At 43.8% G+C, this 25874-nt stretch overlaps 1 protein-coding gene across 3 annotated transcripts in view; it reads right to left on the bottom strand.

The window, feature by feature from the left end:
- Nucleotides 1-25874, bottom strand: part of COLEC12 (collectin subfamily member 12) — a 180172-nt gene that overhangs the window by 6513 nt on the left and 147785 nt on the right. For all 3 annotated transcript variants that reach the window (XM_033087703.1, XM_033087702.1, XM_033087701.1), the window contains 5 exons: nucleotides 24636-25682; nucleotides 13550-14038; nucleotides 12496-12632; nucleotides 11135-11244; nucleotides 2945-3090 (listed from right to left, as the gene is read on the bottom strand). In XM_033087703.1, the coding sequence (XP_032943594.1) occupies nucleotides 2945-3090; nucleotides 11135-11244; nucleotides 12496-12632; nucleotides 13550-14038; nucleotides 24636-25682 (1929 nt within the window). The remainder of the gene's footprint in view (nucleotides 1-2944; nucleotides 3091-11134; nucleotides 11245-12495; nucleotides 12633-13549; nucleotides 14039-24635; nucleotides 25683-25874) is intronic.

Below are 25874 nucleotides of genomic sequence, written 5' to 3'. Positions count from 1 at the left end.
CAGCAGCTTACACCGACCACTGTCTGCTCACAGCAGCCCAGCTCCAGGGAGAGCTGTTATTCACAATCTTAGCTGTAGAGGGTGCAGCTCACTGGCCTATGTGAGATTCGAACCAGTGACGTTGGCGTTAGGAGCATGGCGCTCCAACCCCTTGAGCCACTGGGCTCCGGCCCAACTTATGTTTGATTACAATATAAAGCTCTACAGTTTTACTCTCCCCTGCTGTGTTTTATGTTTTTGATGTCACAATTTACGTCTTTTTCTCTTGTGGCTCTATTAACAAATTATGGTAGTTAGTTATTTTCACTACTTTCAACTTTCATGCTAACTTTATAAGTGATTAATCCACCATCTTTACAATATGAGATTATTCTTAATTTTGCTACATATACCTTTACCAGTGAAATTTATGCATTCATATATTTTTCCTATTACTAATTACCACCCTTTCTTTTCATCTTAAAGAAGTCCCTTTAACATTTCTTGTAAGGCTGGTCTAGTGATGATGAATTCCTTTAGCATTTGCTTATCTGGAAAACTTTTTAATCTCTTTTTCAGTTCTGGACAACTTTGTGGGGTAGAGTACTCTTGGTTGGAAGTTCTTTTTCTTTCATCACTTTGAATATATCATGCTATTCTCTTTTGGCCTGCCAACTTTCTGCTGAAAAAAATCTGCTTATAGTTTCATGGGGTTCCCTTGTACATAACAAGTTGTTTTTTTCTTGCTGCTTTTAATATTCTCTCCTTGTATTTAACTTTTGACATTGTAATTGTAATGTGTCTTGGTATGGGTCTCTTTGGGTTCCTCTTCTTTGCAACTCTGTTTCCTCGATTTGGGTATCTGTTTCCTTCCCCAGGTTATGGAAGTTTTCAGCCATTATTTCTTCAAATAAGTTCCTATTTTTTCTCTCTCTCACTTTCCCTTCTGGGACCCTTATAATGCAAATGTTGGTCCACTTGATTTCTCATAAGTCCTTTAAGCTATCTTCACTTTTTATAAAATTCTTTTTTTCTTTTTGCTGATTGATTAGGTGAGTTCCACTGCCTTTTCTTTGAATTCACTGATCCTTTCCTCTGCAACATCTACTATACTTATGAACCTCACTAGTATATTTTTCAGTGCAGTTACTGTATTCTACAGCTCTGTGACTTCTATTTGGTACTTCCTTATATTTTCTGTTTCTTTGTTGAAGTTCTCACTGTGTCCATCTTTTCTTCTCCCAAGTTCGGTGAGCATCTTTACGACTGTTATTTTGAAACCTTTATCAGGTATTTACTTATCTCCATTTCATTAAGGACTTTTTGAGGTATTTATCTTGTTCTTTTGTTTAAAACACATTTCTCTTACTTCATTTTCCTTGATTCTCTACATTGGTTTCTATGCATTAGATAAAGGAGCCACCTCTCCCAGTCGTGAGGGAGTAGGCTTGTGTAGGAGATAAACGTTATCATTCAACCCTGCCCTAACTCTTGGTGTTGCCTCTCAAACCTTTGTGATTGTGCAAGCAGCCTAATTTATATTTACTGGCTCCTAGTTGAGGGTGTTCCAAGACTTGTCAGTGTCCCAAAGGGGAGGATGTCAGTCAGCACCTTAGATTCAGGCTGATTGGAAGTCAGATCCTCAGTCAGCAGCTTTTAAAATATGCAAATATGTACAGTCCTGTGGGACTGCAACTGTATGTCTCACTGGCCATTAGAGCTGGGTGATCTAGTAGTGTTTCCCAAGCAGTTGTCGCAAAGATCAGGGCACCAGATGAGTGTACAAGCTCCTTTCTGGGAGCTACCAGTGACCTGTAGTGAGGCAGAGGGAGAGGGCAAAGATGGCTTCCACTGGCCTCAGAGGGTCCCTAGACGTGTGCCAAACCTGAAGCCTGCCCCTCTGGTTGAAGCTCCAGGACAATCGAACAGGCCTCTTTCACAGTAAGACTGGCGGTATGTTTCAGTCTACTGTGTGCACTGTGTCCTGGGGGTGGAAACTGGCCAAAAACTGTCTCTCCATTTGTTACAGTCCCATGGGACTCAGGAATGCAAGCCCTGCTGGCCACCAGTGCCAGGTGATCATGGGGTGTCCCCTGGGAAGTAGATACAAAAACTCGGGGCACCAGATATGTGTAAAAGGTCCCCTCCAAAAGATACTGGTGCTGTGGGGCGTGGCAGAGGGAGAGTGCCCAAACAATGCTCGCCCTCTGAGTTCTCCCACCAACTTGTTAAATAAAGGCTTTATTCACGTATCACATAATTCACCCATTTAAAGTATACAATTCATTGATTTTTATAATATTCACAAAGTTGTACAATTTAGAACTATTTAATATTGTAGCATACTTTCATCACCCCAAAAAGAAACTCCAGACCTATTAGCATTCACTCCCCATTTCTTCCTTTTCCCATCGCAAACTTTTAAATCTAGTTCTGATTAAGAAAACTAACAGGCTACATTTCAAAAACGGCCATGTATTAAATGAAGCTTTAGATAAGTATACTTTGAAATGAAAGAAATCTCCAAAGCCTCTTTGGCTTATTAACTTATACACTACATCCCTCCATTATCTAGCACAGCGTCTGGCCCATAGTAAGTGCTCAGTAAATACATGTGAAATTAAATGCTTGGCTACCTGAATTGTCTGTGTATGGAACGCTATGAAAAAGATATAACATTGGTACCATATGTTAAAGAACAATTGACTGACAATATTATAAGGTAATGACCTAGGCCAGTTAGTTTAATATTTATTGAGTACTTCCTATACATTAGGCACATTTATTATTATGTCCTCACAATAACCCCATTATGAGGGGTTCCCCTGAGGCTAATAATCTGTCCAGCTAGTAAGTGGCAGAGCCAGGACTGAAGCCCCATGACGGAGCCTGCATTCAGAACCCTCTTACCCTTTAACAGGATATAAGCTCTGCAGCTGCCTCTTAAATCCCCTCGATCGCTTACCTGTTTCCCTGTCTTTTTCGCATATGAAGTTATTGATCTCTTCACACTGGAAATCGTTCCACTGCCCAGCGTAAATCAGCCCAGCGCAGTCTTCTCCTGGCCCATGGCCATAGCCCCAGTTATCTGGCTGTCCAGCTTTCCAATTTCTTATAACAAAACAGAAATTGACTGTTACTTTCAAAGTCATGCAGAAATTTTCTTTCCCCAAGAGCAGCAGAGAACTATAGAAAACAGAACTGAAGCATGTCATTTGTCCTGGAATGAGAATGCACTGTTTAAAAATCCATGCGTACTCTGATTCAGAATAAGAATCAGCTGTTTTGCAGAGTACAGCCATACCTTGTTTTATTACACTCCGCTTTCTACGCTTCACAGATGTATTTTTTACAAATTGAGGGCAAGACTCTCTCCCAGCAAAAAGAGGATGACTCGCTTTATTGCGATACTGTATTGCGGTGGTCTGGCACCAAGGTATGCCTGCTGTGTGTACTGCAGCACCTCCCTACAGGCTTGTTGTCTTTGTCACAATGAAATCAACTCATCGAGCTGCTTCATCACAGTGCTTAGGGGGTAAATCCTTCTTTAACACAGTTAGATGAATGAGAATTTTCTAGTGTGTACTGTAAAGATGCCTTCTGGGCATGTGTGTAAATATCTGTGTGTGAATATGGATGCACTTTGAGGACATGATACACACACACACGCACACACTTGTGAGAACCCAGAGGGATCCTTGTACAGTTTGATGCTTTGCTTCTCTAACAAGTCAATGCGTCAGGCAGAGAAAGGAAGAGACTCTTGATGTACAGTTACAAGAACCTACAATTACAAACACTTGGTTATGGTTGTCTGGCTAAATTGTAAATGGTTGAATGCTTTAGAAAGAAATAGTAATTTAATCTTACTGAAAATGGCTCACACATTTCACTGCCTTTTTGGGAAGAGAGATTCTTAAAAACAAGTTTTCTTTAGGATGAGTTTCACTTGGGGCTGGTTATGTTGGATGCTACTGCTCAAATCACCACTTTGCCAGGGTTCGTTGTTCTTGATTCTATTTCTATGCGGTAAATTACATGTGTTTCCAAGACTTGAAACTGGAAAGCTAAATTTTCTCCAAGCAGCAGGTCTTGCACAGAAGCCTGTGGTTACCGCTGAGAGGACAAGCTTGCCTCACTCACATGGAGGGTCTGAAAGAACACATGCATCAGGATGTGCTTCCCATAAACTATGACTCATTACTCCATCAGCTGTGGGGTGTCCTAGGGCCACCCGAGGACAGAGCCCATATTGCCCTATATGTTTTGACAATAAAACCAGCAAAATCAGAGAGCAGTGGGAAAGGACAGTTGAAATTTACAGTTAAAGGGTGGGGCAACAAGATAGAATGGATACCCCCACACCAAATGCATATTTTGGGATTTTTAAAAAATGAAAAGTGACCTCACATAAATAAATTTAGTGGTGAAAAGATAATTCAGTTGAAATTACCAACTAATGTGAGTAAAAATGGGATGATACTTAGAAGGGAGAGTTAGAAAGTCTTTCACTCAACAGATAGCCACAGAGCACATACTCTGGGCCAGGGATAATTCTCAGTGATGGCAACACAGCAGGGCGGAGAATAGACAGAGTCCCAGCCCTCTGTCTACAGAATTTAGTACGTAACAGGCAAGAAACAAATGGATTCAAAATCTCTGACTGCCACAGTGAAGCCCGAGAGAGATGAAGTTGGAAGGAAAAGTGGTTTCCTTTCACATGGATGCTTTTCAGTGTATTTCTGTCCTCTTTGAAGAACCTCTCTGGAAATGGCAATGATGCCTGAGCAGTTTGCTCTTGTTGATGTACACTTTGTTTATTTCTGCCAGTAATGTGAGGGGGTTCGATTCCAATTTTGTTTACTGAATTTGAGATCTGTGATTCCTGAACGTATAATGATGGGTCTTTAGCTTTCAGTTAATTGGAGAATTGTATAAATAGGATGTCTGATAAAAGACTTGCTTAATATTTTCCCCTTGACATTTCCTTGTTATTTTAAGTAGGTAAAAGGGATTTACAGAGTAGACAGAAAGATAACTGACTGATAAGAAAGCAGATAATCTTTTCACCATTCCCCATTTGTTTTTCCAGGTCATTGGAATTCTTCATATACAGAGCTCAAGGTTTTCCTTTAGGACTAGAAGTAGAATGCAGTTCTGTGGAGGTGAGCAGAGTGACTGAGGTGGGATGAGTGTGGATGTATGTTGAAGCCAGGATGCAGGGACAAGTTTGTCTTGCAGAGTGAGCACTCAGAGTCTCAAAGCATGGCTTTGGAAAAGCTAAAATCTTATGAAGTGATTTGTGGCAAGCCCTTTCAGTCTGCATGTCTGTAATAGAACAGAACATGTCAGATAAACAGAATATACATATTTTGGAGAAAAAAATTCAGCTTAAATAGCACAACCTCATTCATGGATAGATTCTGGGAAAAGAATGGTAGAGGCCTGGGCTGAAAAATCCCTGAATCCCACATAATACACACATCACAGAAGTGGTTGAGTATATTATAAGTACACTAGGGACCTTGGAAGCACTTGGATTCACTGTTCTAGTGAGCTGGAAACACACAAGCACATCAGCTACTGGGTGTCACCCCCCCCACCCCTGCCCCTCTACCCCACATCCCCTGGATTCAAGGGCTGACCTTAATGGAGGCAGAACGCAAACTCTCAATCTTGGGAATCACCCCTTCCAACCTCATAACTTAGTACTTTCTCATTGACCACAAGATTGACTGCATGGCCAAGAAATTTCTGCTGGTAAAAGCCTGGCCTCAAAACAGGAAAATCTTGCTAGTGATAAGTTTCTTTGCTGTAGAATTTTCTCCCACTGTAGGGGTCTGTGCCGTAGAAGATTTCTTTCTAGTGGCCTAAGCCAGTGCCACTCTGATAGAAACATGAAGTAGGGGCCGGAGTGAGTTGTTACTGAATTAGATGATACTGAGGGTTCCCTTGTGGTCCCCACCGTTCATTCTCTGGCTCTCTATTCTAAAACCACATGTAATATTATCTGGAGCAGTCTGCGTGGACAGAAAGGCAACCCATGTTTTACCTTTGTGATGTAGAGATTGAAAGCTGTGACTCCTAACGTAACAGCATACGCCCACTAAGTGCGGGACCAAGGAGTGGGCAGGAAGAATAAAGGACATGCAAGTGTGTTTTGGGAAACCCTCAGGAAGAATATCACATCTCTGGTGATCTCAGGTGGGCAACTGCAAGAGGAGTGGGCAGGAAAGGCCTGAAGAGGCTGCGTTACAGTTCTGCTCCAAGCCAATGGGCAGAGTCTGCACATCCCACTGGTGTCCCCAGGCTACCAGCCTCCGGTAACAGTGACAGCCTCTGCCAAATGCTGTCCCTGCATGTATTCCCGCAAGCAGAGACAGATCAGCTGTGACATGCTCCTGGTTTCCCTGGTCCTCTCTGGTTTGTTTTCTGTTTCACTGCTTTCCAGTCCTTTTTGTTTCCTTCCTTCTTTGGGACTAATTTGCTCTTCTTCTACCTTCAGAAAGTAGCTTAGATCATTGATTTTCATCTTAAAAACTTTGATTAACATAATCGTTTTAAAGCTATAAATGCCTTTCTAAACACCGTTTTAGCTGCCTCCCCCAAAACTTGATATGTAGTGTTTTCCTTTTCTTTGAAACATTTGAAAATTTCTTTGGTGATGGCTTCTTATTTAGAAATGTGTCCTTTAATTTCCAAATATTTGGAGATTTCACAGCTAATTTTTTGTTATTGAGTTCTAATTTAATTTTGTTTTTGTCAGAGAACATACTCTGTATAATTCCATTGCTTTTATATTTATTGAGACGTGTTTGATGGCCTAACATATATTAATAGTTTATCTTGGTGAACGTACCAGAAGCACTTGAAAAGCATGTGTCTTTGTAGTTGTTGGGTGAAATGTTCCATAATATGCACGAAGTCAAGTCAGTTGATAGTGTCTACTACACCCCTTCTGGTTTTTCTATCTGCTTGTTCTACCAGTTACTGAGAGGAGAATGTTGAAATCTCCTGTGAAGCTCTGCTCTTTGCGGTGTCCACATTTAGGGTTGGTATGTATGTCTTCTTGATGTGACATTGTCTTGGAAATCAGATTGTTTGCATGACGAGAACAACAATACCTCTCACTCGTATTGCTGCCCACACACTCTGGGAAAGAGCCTCCAGACCAGCATGGAGGCCGGCTCACAGTGAGTGATCCAGGATAATTCACTGAATTTTATCACAGGTTTAGGGGCCAGTGGATCCCAATCTCCAGTCAGGGGGCTGGTGCTGGCCAGGAATGCAGTTTTCACAGGTCTGTGGTGAAATGAGAAAAATAAGGACTGTGTGTGTGTGTGTGATGGCCAGCTGTCTTTTCTTGAAAAGGATTATAGGTTTTATTTTGTATTCCTAGTACTGAGATTTGCTGATAGGTGATTTTTAAAACCCATGTATTTAGTTGGCAAATGACATCTTGGCAATGTATGTCTGCCTCTAGTCCTTCTTTTTGAATTGTATTTGTATGTGGACCCAAAGCATCTAGGACCCTGTTCTGAGACATCGCAGATTGTTTCTCATGCTGACCTTTTCCTCAGTAGCTGATCCTAAGATTCAGTGAATCAGGTCATATGTTTTAAGGGAATAAGTCTTAATTCAAGTCTGTGTGTGTCCTAAGCCTTTCGTATCCATTCCCTGGTATGGTTGCTTTCTGTCTGTTTACTCCAGAGCTGTCTTTCTCAGCCAGATCTTAGCATAAATAATGGGGAGGTTGCAAGAGGAAGAGAGAGCCTTTTATCCTTTGTCTGTTTCCTCTTTAACAGTAACCACAAAACCCTGAACAATTTCAAAAGGGCTTGTGAGTGAGTGTGTGTGTGTGTGTGTGTGTGTGTGAGTGTGTGTGTAAAAAGGGTAAGAGGAAATCTGTGGCAGTGGAAAGGGAAGCAGATGAGCCAGTGTTTGGAGGCCACGGAAGCAAAGAGGAAGGAGGGTAAAGGTGAGCCTGAAGAGATGGGGAAGTTTTTGGAGAGACGTGCACTGATGGGAAAACCCTGACAGCCTGACCCCCAGGCCCCATCCTAGCCCAGGGCAGAGCATGTACTTCTTGTCTTCTTCACAAACCTGTTGTGAGATCTGAGACATGCTGGGTATGGCATCTCAGTCAGGACACCGTGTAATATATAAATGCTAAGTAATTTATTCTACAATTACTGACTGGTATGAAAATAATTAGGATTAGTAGGAATTAGGAATAGTATTCCTAATAGTATTTCTATTAATTAGGAATAGTATTAATAATATCTATTCTAGCAGGTGACATTTCTTGAACACTTCCCATGGACCCAAGCACTGTACTAGATGCCATATATATGTGATACATATATACATATATCGCATACACACACACACACACACACACACACACAAGGTGCCAAAAAAAGTATACACATTTTAAGAAAGGAAAAAACTGTATTAAAATTGTAATACTCAATATATACCGATAACAAAAGATAAATACAAGTCACGTTTGACTTCTGCAATTACAAGAGGTGCTCAAAGTGGTTACCATCAGCATCCAGACACTTCTGATTACGGCAAACTACTGCTTGAGCAACAGTGACCATCTCTTAAAATGTGTATGCATTTATTTGGCACCCCTGGTGTGTTTGTGTGTGTGTGTGTATTAACACATAATCTCATTTAACATTCACAATACCGACGTAGGTCCTTCTGTACTATTCGTTTCTCGATGAGGATGTGGAGCTTTCACCTGGTTGAATACCTCACACAAGGTCATGCAGCTGTTGAGTGCTGGGTCAAGTCCTAGAATCCAGACCATGGACTCCTGGGCATATGCTCTCTCCGCTCGTTGCACTGGCTCTCTTTCTAGTTTGTGCAATGTTTTTTATTTTGTGTCAAGTTAAATTAGCCTACAGTTATTGAGGCCTCAAATATGTCTGCCGATAATTCATTCTTGCTTTTAAAATTGGATCCTGCGGTTTTTTACATGTATATGTATTACTTTGGGTGGAAAATGAGAAGCACAGTCTATAGTGTGGCTGGAGTGCTGAAGCCAAACTCGCAGAAGCTCCAGGGTGGCTATGGCAGGGGACAAAGTCCCCAGGAAGTTGTCTGGTGACGTAATCTTTTTCAGGTCAGGTACCAGTGCTGGTGCTCGCCTTCCAAATCATGTCCTTCTTGCTGCATCCCGGGGAAGAGGAGAAAATATCCACCTGGGGAGAGCTGGCATAGACAGTAACGTTTTTCCTCAATCCGTTCCATGTGGGCCAATCCATTTTTTTTCTTGGAGGAAGGCTTATGATTGAATTTCTTAGTGAATCTAACTAACCCAGAATAGTTTTTTGCATTTATGGCTGTGAGAAAAGTAGAGGAGACTGATTTTTTGTTTTAGCTCCCCTCCAGTTCTTGACTGTCAAGTCACAGATTTATCTTTTCCTTGAATCATCTCTGCTCCCATCCCTACGTCCAGCCCTCCACTACTGCGACTGGAGACGCCAACTCTCACAACTGTCTTGAGTCTCCCGAAGTATACCTCTGCGGTGCTGGGTCTCTCCTCCACCTGACAGACAAACTGCCAAGGGTCAGGGTGTGGTGTCGCTTCCTCTCTCCAAGGACAGGTGCAGCGGGAGCAGACAGGACATCTGTCAGGCCCTGGGGCCAGTCTGAAGCTTACCTTCAGCAGATGTAAAATCTTCAAATGTTCCACCTTGACTTTTGGTCACTCTTTTAAAGAAATGACCTTGTTCTGGTCCACCTATATCCTCTAATCATGCTTTTCACATGGAGAATTTAAAAGTACAGAGAAGCCTGTTTGTCAACCCATGTGCCTGTAGACTCGCACACACAAACGTTTAAAAAATTCTGTCTGGCCCCTCCACCACCTCCGACCTGCGCCTGCTCCCTGACTGCTCCAGGTCCAGCCCCAGTGCTGTGACCCCATCTGAGACTTGCTTTCCCCTCTCCGGCTGCTGTAGATGCTGTGGTCTCCTCCAAGCTCCGGACATGCTCAGACATGCTCCTGAAGCTGAGACGCCCACATACCCACCGTTTCCCCGAAAATAAGACCTAGCCGGACAATCAGCTGAAATGCATCTTCTGGAACAAAAATTAACGTAAGACCCCGTATTTATTATATATCATATTACATTACATTACATTATATTATAAAGACCCAGTCTTATATTACAGTAAAATAAGACCGGGTCTTATATTAATTTTTGCTCCAAAAGATTGTCCGGCTAGGTCTTATTTTGGGGGAAAAATGGTACTTGCTTTTCCATAGGGCCTGCCTTCTCTGTCTCCAGCAAAGGAAAGGATTCAGAGGTGGGTTTTTGTAAATTCTGCTTCATTTGCTACAGTTGGTTGCATATTTTCATATCCATTAGAGGCAAAGTAGGAGTAAGAAAAAGTGAAATTTCAATTGGCACAGGTTAGTCATCTTTAGACCTTTGTGTAGGATTAGGGACGGTGGACGCCGGGATCTGGAGCAGGAGGAGGCTCCTGGAGACCTTTGTGCCCCTAGGCGCTCTGAGAAGGGACCGTGATGTGCTTCCGTTCTATTCTTTGTTGCTGCCGTTAGAGAACTCAGGTCACATTGGACCACACAAGGGAATCTTCAAACCTTTAGGAGATGGTTATCTCATAAATGCCTCTGTTGGTGGTGCACCTGAACTTTCTGTGTGTACGAGAGTCGTAAACTTGTAGTTCATAATCATGCTCCGGCCAGAAGCCCAACTGAGTCAGGGTCATGGATGGTGTTATCCTGCAGGGAGCTCCCTGGCCCTTGTGAGAAACACGGTTGGGGTGAAATCTGAACGTGCCTGAGGTCGCCTGGCTTCCTTCTCCTTCAGAGTAGCATTTAAAGAGAATGTTGCAGCCACAAGTACCATATTGTGTGGTTTTATGAGTCTGATTTTTTTTTCACAGAAATGAATAAAAATCACTCCATGGAAATAAAAATCCTACTTTACAGCATATAGAGTCTCAACTACAATTTCCCTGCATAGAAATACACACCTGGTACCAGGAACCTCAGTGTGAGAAGTGTCTAGGACATAAGGTCATTAAGGAAGAAATTGTAGGGAGTCAGGCAAGGGGTAAAAACAGCACAGCGAGAGTATGGCCACCCATCTGGAAGTTTCTGAGTACTCACTTATACTCTGGAGGCGTCCCATCCAGCCACTTCCATTCGCTTTCATGCTCCAAGTCCGTGAGGCCGATCCAGTGGCTATCTCTCCCTACCATCTGCTTTTTTATCCATTGCTGAAACATACACCAGAAACGGTGCATTAGTATATCTCGGAACAGATGTCTGGGGGCCTTCCCCTCCAACATATAGAAAAACAGGACAATTTAAAAGTGGATGTCTGTCAAAATATGTGCACTGCTTTTGCTGTCCTTTTTTATTATACTTGTTTTGTTTTGCACTTGTTTTGTTTTGAGGGCTTTGGCGTTTTTTCCTCTTACAAACTTTCAAGTGATATTTCAGTGAGGCTTTTCCTGCTCTAAATCACCCAGACCACTCACAATGAATTCCACCAGGCTCCACTCCTCCTACCCCCGTCCTTCCCATGTTCAAATAATAGTAACAGCCGTGGCATTGTTGAGCTCTTCGTCGGGGCCAGGCGCCGTGTCCAGTGTGTTGCGTGCAACGTCATTAAGCCTTACAACATTTGTTACAAAGATAGCAAGTGGCGGAGCTGGGACTGGGCACAGCTCTGTATATTCTAAAGCCCAGGCACCTGACTGTGTATGCTAATTCCCAGTCAGTCTCTGTGGGAAGCATTTGTTTTCAGGATTGTGTTTGCTGGAGATACTTGGGGGGAAAGGAAGGAGGCCACTGGGAACAGTGCAGCACCAAAGAAAGAGCACGGGCATTGTTGCTTAGCTGGACCTCACTTTCAGTCTCAGCTCTGCATTTACTTGCCATCCTGTAAATCAATCATTTAAACCATGTGGGGCCTCACTTTTTTTATTCGTAAAGTGGGGATAATAATACCCATAGGTTGTAGGGTTGTTGTGAGACAATGTAGGGAATTTCTTAAAGGAGAAAATGCCTCGTACGGTGCTCGCACATAGTAAGGGCCTAGGGAGTTACGACGTGGGCTCTGTCCCCATGGTCTTCTCTGCTCTTCCTGACCCTGCTGAGGCCACATATCTGGTCCCTTACACCCTACTCTACCCCGTGGTACTCAAATGCCATCTCTCTCCGGAGGTGCCTAGTGCCAGCCTACTTTGCTTCTGTGTTACTGCTCTCATCAGCCACCAGGAGGAGCCACACATCCCTAGGCCTGATAGAGCAGTATCTTCCAGGTGGAAGCAAGAGGACATAATTCCTATGACAGGAATGCATCTTGTCACTGGATGAAGCCCAAATCTCCATAATGCAGCCTTCTGTGTTTATGTGACCATGAATTCTTGGTATCTTTGACTCCCCAGTAAGCATGCAATTTCCAGATGTAAACTATCCCTAAATTATAGTTTACCCCAACTGTAAGTATGCTGCACACATACCTGTTCTTCTTTCGTGTTTATGAAAACGAGATGTGAAGACTTGTCTTCACAGAAAAGTTTTGCGTCCTCAAAAATTTCTTTCTCAACCGAAAAATAGTAGCATTTGTCTGTGAAGTTCTTCCAGTGAGGCGGGCAGCCTAGGAAGGCAAAGGTTCACAACACTGATTAAAAACAAACCAAAACACGGAAGGCACGATGCCTTTCTTCAGCCGTGTGTAAGAGGCCACAGCTATGGCCCTTCCTTCCCTCCCAGGCCAGGAGCAGTCCCAGCGCCCATGCGCGGAGCCCATGACTGACATTCACGGACGTGCTGGGAGCTGAGACAAGTACAGGGAAGTGGACTGCAGAGCACACAGTAGTTAAAAATACATAATCTGGAAAATATCTGCACTGGGTCTTTGTTCCTCTGCATCTGGAGTAGTCTTTACAATGACAGAAATAACAGAAATAACAACAAAAGGCACAGATGTTGTGTCAGTCTGGAATCATATGGAACCTACAGACAACTAGATGGGAGAACCCGGAACCAAATCAGGCCCTCAGAACAGCCAAGATGACCCGAGCTGCACTGCAGGAAATCAAGTGGAATTAGGAGAGAAAAAATAGGCGTGGTTGTGTTGGGTTTTACCCAAGGTTTAATTATGAAAGGACTAGAAGTCACCATGATACCTCCCCCAAAAGAAAGAAACTCTGGGCTTCCATAACAGAAAGTTCTACCTGCGTGTTAATTGAGGCTAGACCTCCCAGGTGAAGGGCATAAAGTGAGGACAGGACAGGTTGGGGGTGGCCAGCCGTGGACTTTCATGAAGGAAATGTCTGGGGACACATTTGTCCCCGAGGGCCTGACTCAGCTAAATAAACAAGTGCTAGGGAACCTGATCATGTTTAGAGAGAAACAGGTAGCAGGGGCCCTCTGCCTGCCCCACATGTGCCTTCATTGACAAATAGGACGGGTGTGGGGGAACTTGGGGCTGCACACTGGGGGCTGGCCCAGCACGAGCCCCCGCACACTGCTCCTGTCCCCTGGTGCAAGGGAGGGAGGGCTCAGACTTACCATTGGCCTCAGGTGCGGTGGTTGGCTCGTTCTGTAGGGCCAGGGGCACTGCTGCCCCAGATGGGCCTGGGGGACCAGGGGGACCCTTAGGGCCTGGCATGCCTGGTACCCCGGGCAAACCCGGCAGCCCACGCGGTCCAGGCACCCCAGGCTCCCCCACAGTGCCCTGCAGTCCCTGGAAGCCGGGAGGGCCCTGGGGGCCAGGGAGTCCATCCTTGCCTGGTGGGCCTGGGGGGCCTGGGTCCCCATTAGGTCCCTGAGGACCAGGCTTCCCAGGGGACCCGCGGGAGCCTTTGGGGCCCTGTGAGCCTTTGGAGCCTTTGCTGCCGCGTTCTCCAGGGGGGCCGACTGGCCCAATTGGGCCCCTCTCACCGGTGGGGCCAGGTGGACCAGGCTCCCCCTTCTCTCCTTTCTGTCCCTTGTTGCCAGTGGGACCAGGGGGTCCCTGCTGTCCTCTGTCACCTTTTGGACCCCTAGGGCCAGGAGGACCTAAAACATAAAAAATATACATATATATATATGGCATAAACATGAAATCCATTGTGAATGATAGTGAAGAATTTACCTTCTTATAAAACCTCCAATTTTAAAAAAATCGAGACATACAAAATATACATCTACATTAAGGAGTACTTATTGTTTTACCACACTATTGTTGATGGTATTTTTTTCTTTTTTTTTTTTTTAACAAAAAAGGTTTCTTTATGAAGGTCACCCTTCTCACTCTAAACATTTAGACTAGAGATCTTGGCACACAACTTTCTACTATCCACTGATGGTTTAGGGGAAGGGACAACTTCATGATGACACTGGTGACTCACACCATTAACTTGGATTCTCTTAGTCACCTGGGACCATTTGTCACTAGCAGAAAACTGTGCAGGTTAGGGTCAGGATTCCCTCCTACATACTCCTCTTTCTGTTTTTTTTCACTGATTTGACAAATATTAATTAACAACCTGTTATATGATAAGCACTGTGTAAGGTATTGTGGGATAAAGAGTTGAATTAGACAAAAAAATAAAAAACTAAAACTGCTGTCATGAAGTGTTGAGAGGCAGTGTCCTGTTAAATCCCTCATCACACCTGAGAGCCACTTCCTCTGTCGCATCCCACCTGGTGCACCTGTCCCTCTGCTGGTGCTGTGGGGACACTGCTGTCCTTCAGGCTGGGCCTTGCTCCTAGTGGACCAGCTCAGAGGGACAGGAGGTCTTTGTGGGAAAGCGATCGCTGGGCCAGGGCTGGGGAGGGTCAGTTTCATTTTTTCCAGTTTGTTGGTCTAATAATGCAAACAGGGAAGGTTGGCTAGAGGGAAAAAATACATGGACCAGGGAACTGGCAAGGGAGAAAAAAAGACACCATTTTCCACCAAAGGAAGAAAAAGCAGTTCTCCCTAAAAATGGCAGGGGGCAGGGGTAGGGAGGCAAATACCTACTCCTCCCTTCTCATCCCATAAAACAGCTCATGCAACACAGGGCTGTTTGTTTTCTTGACATTCTCAGGGCTGACAGGGAACTTCACACAAACACATCACAACCAGGATCTGTATAGTGAACAACACTTTTCGAGGTACTTGCATATCCATTATGTTACCTGACATTTGTCTGTGATGTATTATTCCCACAGCACATTTGGGGACATGCAGGGCCATTCCCCCAGTTCTGGGGACAGAACTGTGAAGCAGCCCTTCTTACCTCCGTAGGGAGATTTCTCTGCCGCCCCCCACCAGGCCCTAATGGACATCACTGTACCCTCATGCTTTCCACGGCCCCAAGTCCAACCTCCATCTCTGCTCTCCCTTAGCAGGACCGAGGCCTGGGACTCAGCTTTCCTTATTCAAGGCTACCTATGATCCCACTCAGACTCACTGGCAGGATCCTCTGCTGAGCTGTCAGAGACTTTATGCTAATGGCTACGACTAGTTTCAATGCGTTCCTTCTAGGGTTTTCTGCTCCATAAGTGGAAGACTTTAGATTTCAGGATGAAGCACCCTCTCCTTGAACCCAGCTCATTGGCTTTTCTGGGCCCTGGGCCCTTATTTCCATCTCATAGTCAGATGGTCCATTTTCTTTGGGATGTGCTGCCAGCACCTCCAACTTGGCATGTCTAAAACTGACCTTACAGTCTCTGCTGGTTAAGTCGTTCTTCCATCATTCTTTATTCCACCATTTCATCACAACTGTCTCTTCCTTTCCACTACTCATCGTGACCCTACTGTGGGTGTCCTCTGTCTTGCCCCTTTCTGTCTTTTTGGTAGAGTTTTATGGTAACCTCTTAAGTGCTCTTCCTACCTCTAATTCTTGTCCATTCATTCCACTCTGTATTTTCCCACATTTGTCTTTCTTACACACAACTCTGTCTTCACTTGCTGCAGAATATTCAGCCCCTACTTGATTATCTGCTGTCAAGGTTTTCATGACCTAGTCTCATTGTTTATTCCATCCTCCTCTGGACTTTTGCAAATCTCTTAGGATTTCCCCTGCCCGTATCCATCTGGAAAATTCCTGTTCGCCCACCATGTCATTCTCTCTGGTCACTCCAGATGGAAGTTCTTCCTCCTTCTCTACTCGTTTAGCCCTTGTTTGTTCTCCGGGGACCCCCGCCCCCAGCAGCTAGCAGTGCATGTGGAGTCCTTATTCAGTGAGTGTTTATCAAGTCGGGGTGCATCACAGGTCAAAAGGCCTCGTGCCAACATTTTGGGCCCCAGGAGAGACCAGAAGGTAGAGCTTTGGGGGGAACGGCGACCTGCCAGGTGTCCCTCACCTTCTTCTAAGCACAGCTTCACTCAATCTATACATCAGGTTGATCCTGGCCACCACTACGGAATGATCATGGGACCATCTCTCTTTTCTGACTTCCCTCGCACTTATAACTTGATCCAGGGGTCTCCTTAGCAGCAGTCTAAGTTGTTTTTATTCTGTTCAACCTGAGAAGCTTTATAAAATAGCCTAGGCCATTCAGTAAAGATTGGGAAGGTGCGTTTTTACTCCTAGAATTTTTCCTTGTAAAAAAAGTAACTTGGTTCCTTTGTTTAGCTGAGAAATAGTGTTCTAGAGATTAACAGTGGGGAAGGCATGTGTTTCCCGATGATGGATGTAGTATTATGGAAGGGTCTAGTGAAACAACACTGACAATAGGCCAAAACAAAACAAAACAAAATTCTAATTTATTTGGAATTATAGCAAAACTAAGCTTTTCTTCTCAACTAGTATTTCTGTTTTGTTTATGTTCTATGTTTAGCCTTAAGAAATTCAAATAATGAAGAAGGTCTGTTGGTGAACTCAAGTGCTTTAGAAACTTTTTATCTTTAATCTATGAATTTGGCCAATAATTAGTGTTTCTCAATCATTCACAGCTGGGGGTGGTGCTATACTTGCAAGTTATGGGGAATGAGTTGACCTGTGCCTATCAAATAGTGACTGTTCAGGGGCTTGTCTCCTTGATCTGACAAACTGATGTGGCAGAGAGCTGTATTTCTTCCCGAACACCTTCCTCTGGCTTCTGACAGAATTCCAAAGACACACACAACTCTCTCTTTCTCTCCCAACTTGAAGCCAAGACCTCCCTTACCTGGGGTGACAGCTTTTCATTAATCTTTGTATCTGGGGAAGGGTAGTTTATGGTTTTCAGATATTTCCCTCTGAACTGGAAGTGCTTCTTAAATGCGCCCCCCACACAGACACACTGCACATAGAAGTTGTGGCTTATTTTAATAACAGCTTAAAACATGGATCCCACTGTCAGCACAAAATACCAGCAGATACTAATTTCCAGATCTTCTGAAGGAAGGGAGTAGATATAGGAGAAGATGCAAGTTTTTGCCTTTGAAAAAAGTCTAAAATTGTTCTTCTGATGGATTTCCCAGCTGGGTTAGCAACAAATGGTTTTTCGCCTGAAGCAGTATTTCCATCACAAATACGTTATCTGTCTCTCTAAGGGTTAATATTTATGGCTGTGGATAAAATGCTGGCATTCACAAGGCTATCAATGTCTTCATCCACAGCTGCCCAGCATTGGGGAAAAGCATCATGGAGCTAGAGCAGGAAGCCAGACTTCACAAGCTGGGCTACGTGAAAATGTACTCTGGGGGATTTAGTCATTCATATACTTTACTCATTAAGACAACACTTTGCTCATGAAAACTTAAAAATTGGATATTTATTTCTTTTAAAAAATTAGCAAGAAAAAGAGCTAAAACCATGTTAAAAATCAGCACTGGATCCCCATAAAAAGCAGATTATTAAAGCCAAGGGATGTATCTTCTGGGAACTGGGATGCTAGCATCGTTTTATTAGCATCTAGATGATCCCAGGCTTTTAGATCTTACACAAATCTTTTATGGGGTAGCTGTTGAAATGAAAATAAAATGAAATGAAATATAAGCCACCCTTAAAAACCCTTAAAACCGAAAACACTGAGATAAATGATGTGTGAGTATTTATGAGCTTGTGCAGTAACAACTTGAATTCAGAGTTGAGAGAATGACTGTGCTTCATGTGGCGACACATGTGATGTCCTATACAGACGCAAACTTGAGATTTGTTTTCAAGGCCAAGTGGGTGGCTCCCTGTCTTGGGATGTGAAATGCCAGGATACTTGTGTGCTGGTAAAGCCATCACAAGCTCCAGAAATGCCCGAATGTGTGCACTGCCAGCAAAACCTCCTCCTCGTGTTCCCCAGAGTCCAGAGCTGGGAGCCTTGAACACCCGATTCCTCTCAACAAGCAGTTCAAAGAGGACAGAAGACTAAATCTCTGTGCTGTGTCTGCTTTATCAAACTATAGGCCGTGAGAGGGGCTCCGGCCTGTGTCCTACCCCTGCGGGAAGTTTCCAAGTTGTTTTCCAACAAGACTGCTGGAAAGACTCCTTAACAGAAAGTAGAGAAAGCACTTTAATTCCTACTGCCATCCATAATTTTGGAGACTCAATTTTGGAACCATGAGTGGTAAGGTTGGAAGAACAAGAACCCTGATGCATTTTTCTTCTCATTGAAAAATCTACTTTGAATGTAATTAATCAAACATTTATTAAACCCCTACAATATGAAAAAGTCATTCTACTTCACTGATGTGAAAAGGGATGTACACATTAAAAGGAAATTTAATAGGTATTAGTTGGCAATCGTTTTGAAGAAGAATTTGATTCTCGTCCTCATGTGTAAGACAGGCTTCTGGAAAGCCAGGGAAGCTCCTCATCATAAGAGGAAAGTATATTTAAATCACTGTTTCTCACCAACTGGCCGCAGTCCACTTCTGTGCCTTCAAAACGCCTGGTCTCCGGGATCCCCGGACAAGCAGTCTTGTTTGAGGACGGGCATCAAGAGTGGATGGGGTCAGCAGTGAGGGGAACTCAGGCCTCCTGCCTGATCCCCTTTGCTTTGTCCTCTGTCCTTTCATCCTTCCTCTTCATCTTTCAAGGTCCAGCTCAAGGGTCAGTCCCTTATTGAAGCCTTAAACAATTACTCTTCTGAAAATAGACTCTCCCACATCTCGACTTCCCTGAACATGTCATCTGTTCTCCTGCGTCATCACAGGGCAGTGGGGTGCCAATGGAGGCAGGGGTTTGGGATCTACACAGACCCGAGTTTAGCGCTTTTGTCTGCCCTTTACTAGATGCCTCACCTTGCATAAGTTACTCAAGCTCTCTGTGCCTCCGTTCCCTCCCCCGCGATGGGGAGTACTAGTAATTCCTACCTTAAAGAGATGTAACGATAAAAGCAGATAATGCATCCGAGTGCTGAGCAGTATGACTGGCATATCGCAGACACTTGAGAAACGTGGATTACAAAATGATTGAAAGCTAGCGGTTGGTGGCCCCTGAGCCTGGTTCCTCTCCAGGGCTGGGCACCAGGAAGGCAGCGGTAAGTACTTTTGGACCCAAATCAATCTTAACCCTGTCTGTACAATTTTATTTCTTGTACACATGAAGGTGTTGTTTTCCACTGTGACGTGCTGGCTGGTGCTACAGCAGAAGGGAAATCTTGGATAGGAACTGAACTTGGGTGTGAATGTTAGCTAGCGCCCTGCCAGGCACTACACTAAGTGCTTTAGGTACATTATCTCATTAAGTCCTCAGAACTCTCAAAGGTAGATGCAGATGAGGAGAGAGGCACAAAGAGGGTGAGGAACGATCTGATTCCAGAGCTCTTGTTCTCACCCACTAAATCTCGTGCCTCTCTCAGAAGAGCAGATGAAGGGACCCCTCTGCCTATACTTGGAGGATACAATTTACACCCATAGCTTGCAGAGGAGTAGCTCAAATATGAGGTGAACTTCCCATCCAAGAGTGTGCATTATGGGGGATGAAGTCCTCTGTATACATAATTAGGATAAAAGTCTTTACACTATTTATAACAAAAAAAAGTCAGACTTTCTTAACGAGGTTTTTGGTTCATGGATGTAGACATAATTGTTGTTGGAATACAACAAGTGATTTAATGTCTATTTTCAAAATTATCATCTAGCTTCAGTGTCATCGGTCAGCTTCAGCTTTTACTTCTTAATGAGGCAACTGTCTCGCGTCGCTGAACTGGATCATAAAGCATTAGGATTCTGTAAGTTCAGGTAACCAAGAATTTCCCAGAAAGTATCAGAGTATTTTGAATCTTGCAGAGCCAAGCCCAACATAAGCCAATGTTAATCCAATCCTGCTCCATCCGGCTCTATCCCTTCCTTCCCTCATCCTCAGGGACAAGATCTGCTTAGAAAGAGGAAAGGCACTAGAGATAAGTGTGGAAGGAAACGCTTGCATTCAGAAATGGAGATCTTTTACCAGTCTCTGTTCTCTTGGAATACCTGGCAGGCATTTCTGTTCCGAGGGAAGTTGAACAGATTGAGTAGAAAAGGTGTAGCTTGGTTGGCTTGAGAAGTACTCAGGTCACCTCACAGAAAATACAAGTAATGATACAACCAAGAATAAATGTAATACTGGAAAGCCTATGTGAAAAAGAAAATACTCAGAAACTAGGCTCTGAGGCATTTCAGAACAATTGCATCAAAAACCTCATTCTAATGGACATCTCCTACTTAATATGTCTAAATGGGCCTCTTCTTCTGTCTCTCCCTGGTCTGTACCACCATCCACCTAGTTGTCCAAGGTAAAAACTTAGGAGACAGCCTGTTCTCTTTCTCTCTTCCCTCAGTCAGTCTAGCCTTGGCCAGCTGTACACACCAGCCTCTGACCCTTGTCCAGCACTGCACCCCCACTCCTACAACACACAAGTGCCTCTTGGCTGTTCTTTGGGTTTGGGCCACTTTGGGTAGGGAATTTCAGGGTTCTGGGCCCCAAACGGTCAAGAACGGGTTGACGTGGGCTCTGAGTACTCACAGAGCCTTGAGACTGTGGATCCCTCTGCGCAGCAGGGCATGGCTGGAGGAGACTAGTCAGGGCCTTTTACAGCAGGCCCTGTCGTCTCGTCTGGGGGAGGGCAGGGCTGCCCTTGAGTCTACCTCCAAGACTCCTCCTGAATGAGGAGACATACGTCCTTCCTCTCCACTTCTACAATCCCTTCCCAAGTCACCCATAACTGGTCCATAGTCTCTCACTAGACCCCGGGCTCCATACTCGCTCCCCATAATCTATTCTCTCCTCAGCCCCACAACAACCTTTTTAAAATATAAATCAGGGCATGTCACCACCTTGCTTAACCCCTCCCCCTCTCCCTCCGCCCCCTCCCCACATACTTGAAATCCCAACTCCCTGCCTCACAGACTCCTGCAGGGGCAGCTGGGGACAGGGAGAAAGGGCGTACACTTTGAGCAAATATCGAATACTGATGGGGTCAGCAGCATGGGCTTTGGCACCAGACAGTCCAGGCTCATTTCCTGTTTAGCTACTTAATCATGTTTTAAATTTGAGCAAGTTCCTTGAAACTCTCTAAGCCTTCGTTTCCTCATCTAGAAACTGGTGGTGATTTTATAAGTGCCTGCCTTACAGAGTTGTTGTCAAGACTCATTGGGATGGTTTGTGAAAAGCACTCAGTACTCACAATATTAGTTGATAAAAACTAGTTGATATTATTAGTTGATAAAAATAATCAGAATAATGGGAACATTAACTAATTTAAAGCTAGGGTCTGAATCTTCAACCATGAGCTTTTTCATACACTTCCTTAACTGACAAGCCACACTGTATAAACGAAATATGACAGAAGTTTCCTTGTAGAAGATAAGCTAACAATTAAACTAATAGAATAATAAAACCATGAAATCTATAACGAGAAAATACCCAGAATATCATGATAGGATTATCTGAAGTATTACGATCCCAAGAGACATTTAGGAGGCTTTTATTATATGAGGGTATATTATACATCTGTTGAGATCTGCCCCCATGCTGAATTTAGGTTGAGAAAGAATAGGAAAATAAATAGATTAAGCACTGAAGAACTTTATCATTTGAAAGCCCACCCTTTATTCGAAGTATGACTTGCACCTACGCAACAGTCCACTTTGAGCATCGCTGTTGCTCAGGGCAGACATTGTATTTTCAGTCGACATCAACTTTTTTATGAGGAACATCATATAAAAACAAAATTTATCTTCATTTAATGAATACCCACTAGTCTTTGTTTCACCCTTTGGAGCTCCTCAGATGTCATTTAAAATCTCTTCCACATGATAGCCTTTTAAATAGTTGTAGACAGCTGTCTTGTTCCCCACTAAGCAGTCTCTCCTATAGGTTCAAGTTCCCAGCTCCGTCAATCCTTCCTCACAACACATGGTTTCTAGACTCCATCATCCCGGTCATATTTTCCTAAGCATGATAGTGTGTCAATGTCCCTCTTGAAAGGGGCTCCCCAAAGAATACACTAACTTCCATGGGTGATCGTGCGATACTGAATGGAGTTTCACCTCCCTCATTTTGGATATCATAATTGTATTAATATAGTCAAATACCACCTTAGCTTCTCTAGTAGACATATTGAGTTGCTTGCTGTCAACTAAAACTCCCATGCTTTTCATGCATACTTCCTCTAAGCCATGCCCGCCCATTAATATTTGTGTTTGGTCTTTTCCATCTACAAGCAGGACTTTATACATATTCTCTATTTCATTCTTTTGACATTGTTTTACTGTTTCAGCTTCTCCAGATCATTTTGAATTCTGATTATATCACCTGTTAGTTAGTATATACAGTTTCATGTGGGCTTTCCAGGCGGGAATTCCCTCCCGTTCTCAGGAATTTTTTTTGCTTTCCCATTCCCGAAGCCCAAGATATAAACTGTTTTCTGTTCTCCACAATGAATCGTTTCCACAAAGTGAGGGCCGATACTACCAACCATCTGGGTTCAAGGAGCCGATTTTCCCGATTTCCCGACCAACTTTTCTCGGGATTCGGGAACAGGAAAGCGAAAAACTTCCTGAGAATGGGTGGGAATTCTTGCCTGGAAACCCTAGTTACATGTCACACAAGTATTGGATTACCAGTTCATCCTTATGTTCACACTAGTCACTGAGAAAGCTGTTGAACAAGGCCCTGCCATCTGCCATCCAGACCTAACTCCAGGCTCACAGGGGCTCATTAACTACCGCTCTTTATACTCAGTCATTCAACCAGTGTGGCAGACACACCCTAGGGTGACTCCCAATGACTCATGCCCTTGTGCAACCCCTCCCACTTGAGTATGGAACTTGTGACTTGCTTCTAACCAATAGAATAACAGTTACGGTGATGGGATCTCACCCCTTTGACTAGGTTATATTATATAAGACTCCGTCTTAGCAGACTGGAGGAGAAAGACTCTTGTTACTGGCTTTGAAGATGCTGCAATATTTTGAGATGGTCACATGGCAAGGCACTGTGGTGGCCTCTAGGAGATGAAAGTGATCTCTGGCTGACAGCTAAAAAGAAAACAGGAACCTGAATCTTATGGTCCCAAGGAGATAAATTCTGCCAAGAACCTGAGGGAGTGTGGAAATGGATCTTTCCCCATTCAAGCCTCTCATGAAACCATACCCTTTCAATGAGACTGCAGCCTGGGGAGACACGAAGCAAAGGACCCATCCAAGCCATGCCCAGACTCTTAAACCACAGAAACTGTGAGATAAGAAATCGGTCTTATAAGCTGCTGAGTTTGTAGTAATTTGCTATGCATGACAGAAAATTAATACAACCAATAAATCCATATAACTGTGCTATAATCCAGCACCTATATCTCCATCTTTTTCTTAACAGTATCATTGTCAAATGCCTTGGTGAAATCCAGATATGCTATTTTTATTCTACTAATTTAAACAATCTAATAATTACTAATGTGAAGAAATGGTAGGTTCACCTGCCTTCTTCTTAGTGAACTCATTCTGATAATTGCTGCTTCCCTAAAAGCTCACAAATTATCCTTTTAATAATCTCTTCTCAAATCTTTCTTGGGATGGCCAACCATCCATGCTCATCATGCTTGGAAATAGGAATCTCTTAATGGTAACTGCATGACCTAAAAGAATGAATCTTGCTTTCAAAGGAGCAACCAATTCAAATTGGCCTTGAAATAGCTAGGCACTGAGAAAAATCCAAGTTAACCCATCTTGCATTCACCAAATATTGAATGGAGCACCTGTGAGCACTGTCCACACATTCTTAGTTACACATGTTTTCAAGACATGGAGCTTAATTCCAGTCCCCCTTGAGTGTGGGCTGGACTTAGTCACTCATTTCTAAAGAACAGAATATGGTAGAAATGATGTTATGTGATTTCTGAGGCTAGATCATAAAAGGCACTGTGGTTTTTTTCTTAGCCTTTCTCTTGGATCACTGGCTCTGGAGGCAGCCAGCTGCCATGCTGTGAGGACACGCAATCAATTTCACATGGTGAGGAACCGAGGCCTCCTGCCCAGAGTCATCTCTGGAAGCTGGTCCTCCGGTTCAAGTTAAAGCTTCAGACAACTGCAGCCTTGGCCAACACGTTGACGACAACCTCATGAGAGAGAGATACTGAGCCAGAACCACCCAGCTAAGCTGCTCCTGAAGTCCTAATTCTCAGAAACTATGAGATAAGAACTGTTTGTTTTAAATTGCCAAGTTTTAGAATAATTTGTCATACAGCAAATCGATAACTAATATAACATAAATTTAGAATTTTCACTCACCTTGTAGTATTGTAAAATTCTTGATAAGCTGACCATGCTTGGAGTCCACCAGCTTCATTTCCTCCATAATCACTGATAAGTTGGCTACTTCGGTGTCTAACCTTGACCTCATCATATCTTGTTGCATCCTGAGAGAAACAGAATCCAAACGGATGTTGGCCAATGTGTTATTCAAGGAGGTCAGATCATCCGTGTGTTTGGTCAGGGTGTCCGTGCAAGTGGTCCTGACTTCGTTCAGGTTGCTGGTCAGCGTCCGCAGGTGGTGGGCTGTGTAACTGATGTTGCTAATGATGTTCACAATATCCGTCTCAAAGAGCTGGAAGCGTTCCTCCAACTGGCTGAACTTGATGGCTGTTCTGTTCTCTGCATCCTTATGTATGTCCTGCAGGTCTTTCAGGTTCTGCTCGTTGGCTTGTGAGGCCGTGGTGATGTTGTCCATCTGACCTGTGAATGAGCTGAGCTGGCTGTTCATATCCTCTAGGGTGTCGTTGTTGGCTTTGGCCAAGGCAGAGTTATTGGCAGCCAGCGTCTGCAAGCTCTGGACTTTCTCCTTCAGCCAATCAGTGTCCTTCTTGGCTTGAAGGAAAACCTGCTGCAGATTTTGGAAGTCATTCTTGATTCGCTGGATAGCCTGGCTCGTGTCATCCACAGAGCGCTGCAGGTTAGTGATGAGGTTCCTCTGCTGCACCTGGGTCAGGTTGAGGTTGTTGAGGTTCATGATGACCACGTTGTGAGAATACATTTGGCTCTGCAGATTGCCCTGCAGCATGCTGGTATCTTGTTGCAGATTTGTGACATAGCCATTATACGCCTGGAGGGTTTTGTTTACAGTAGTGATGAGGAAAGAATTATTCTCCAAAGTTTCTTTCAGTTGACTCTGCCTGTCCACCAGTGCGTCCCCACTCGCCTGTAATTTCTCCAGCGTATCTTTGTTCTTGCTGGTCTTTTCTGTAATTTCACGAAGTTGCTGTCGAAGATCCAGAATGTCTGATCTGAAGGTGGAGAGTTCTGAGTTGGTGCTGATAGCTTTCTTCCCAGTTTGGTCCCCTGGAATAAGACACGTTTGTTACTTAGGTTGGTATGGAGAAGTGTTTGGGTGTGGTTAAATATCCCAAAGAGACTTAACTCGTATGCACTGTATTTTAGATATAAAATTTGTGGTATATGCAAGACTGCTCTGCATTAGTGAAATCCACAAATCTCTTAAAACTGGGTCCTGGGGAACTGGAAATGGTGCTG

Source organism: Rhinolophus ferrumequinum, chromosome 19 (assembly GCF_004115265.2).
Source record: "Rhinolophus ferrumequinum isolate MPI-CBG mRhiFer1 chromosome 19, mRhiFer1_v1.p, whole genome shotgun sequence".
Lineage (NCBI taxonomy): Eukaryota > Metazoa > Chordata > Mammalia > Chiroptera > Rhinolophidae > Rhinolophus > Rhinolophus ferrumequinum.
Note: the sequence above shows the minus strand (reverse complement) of the source record. Positions and strands in the feature narration are given on the sequence as shown.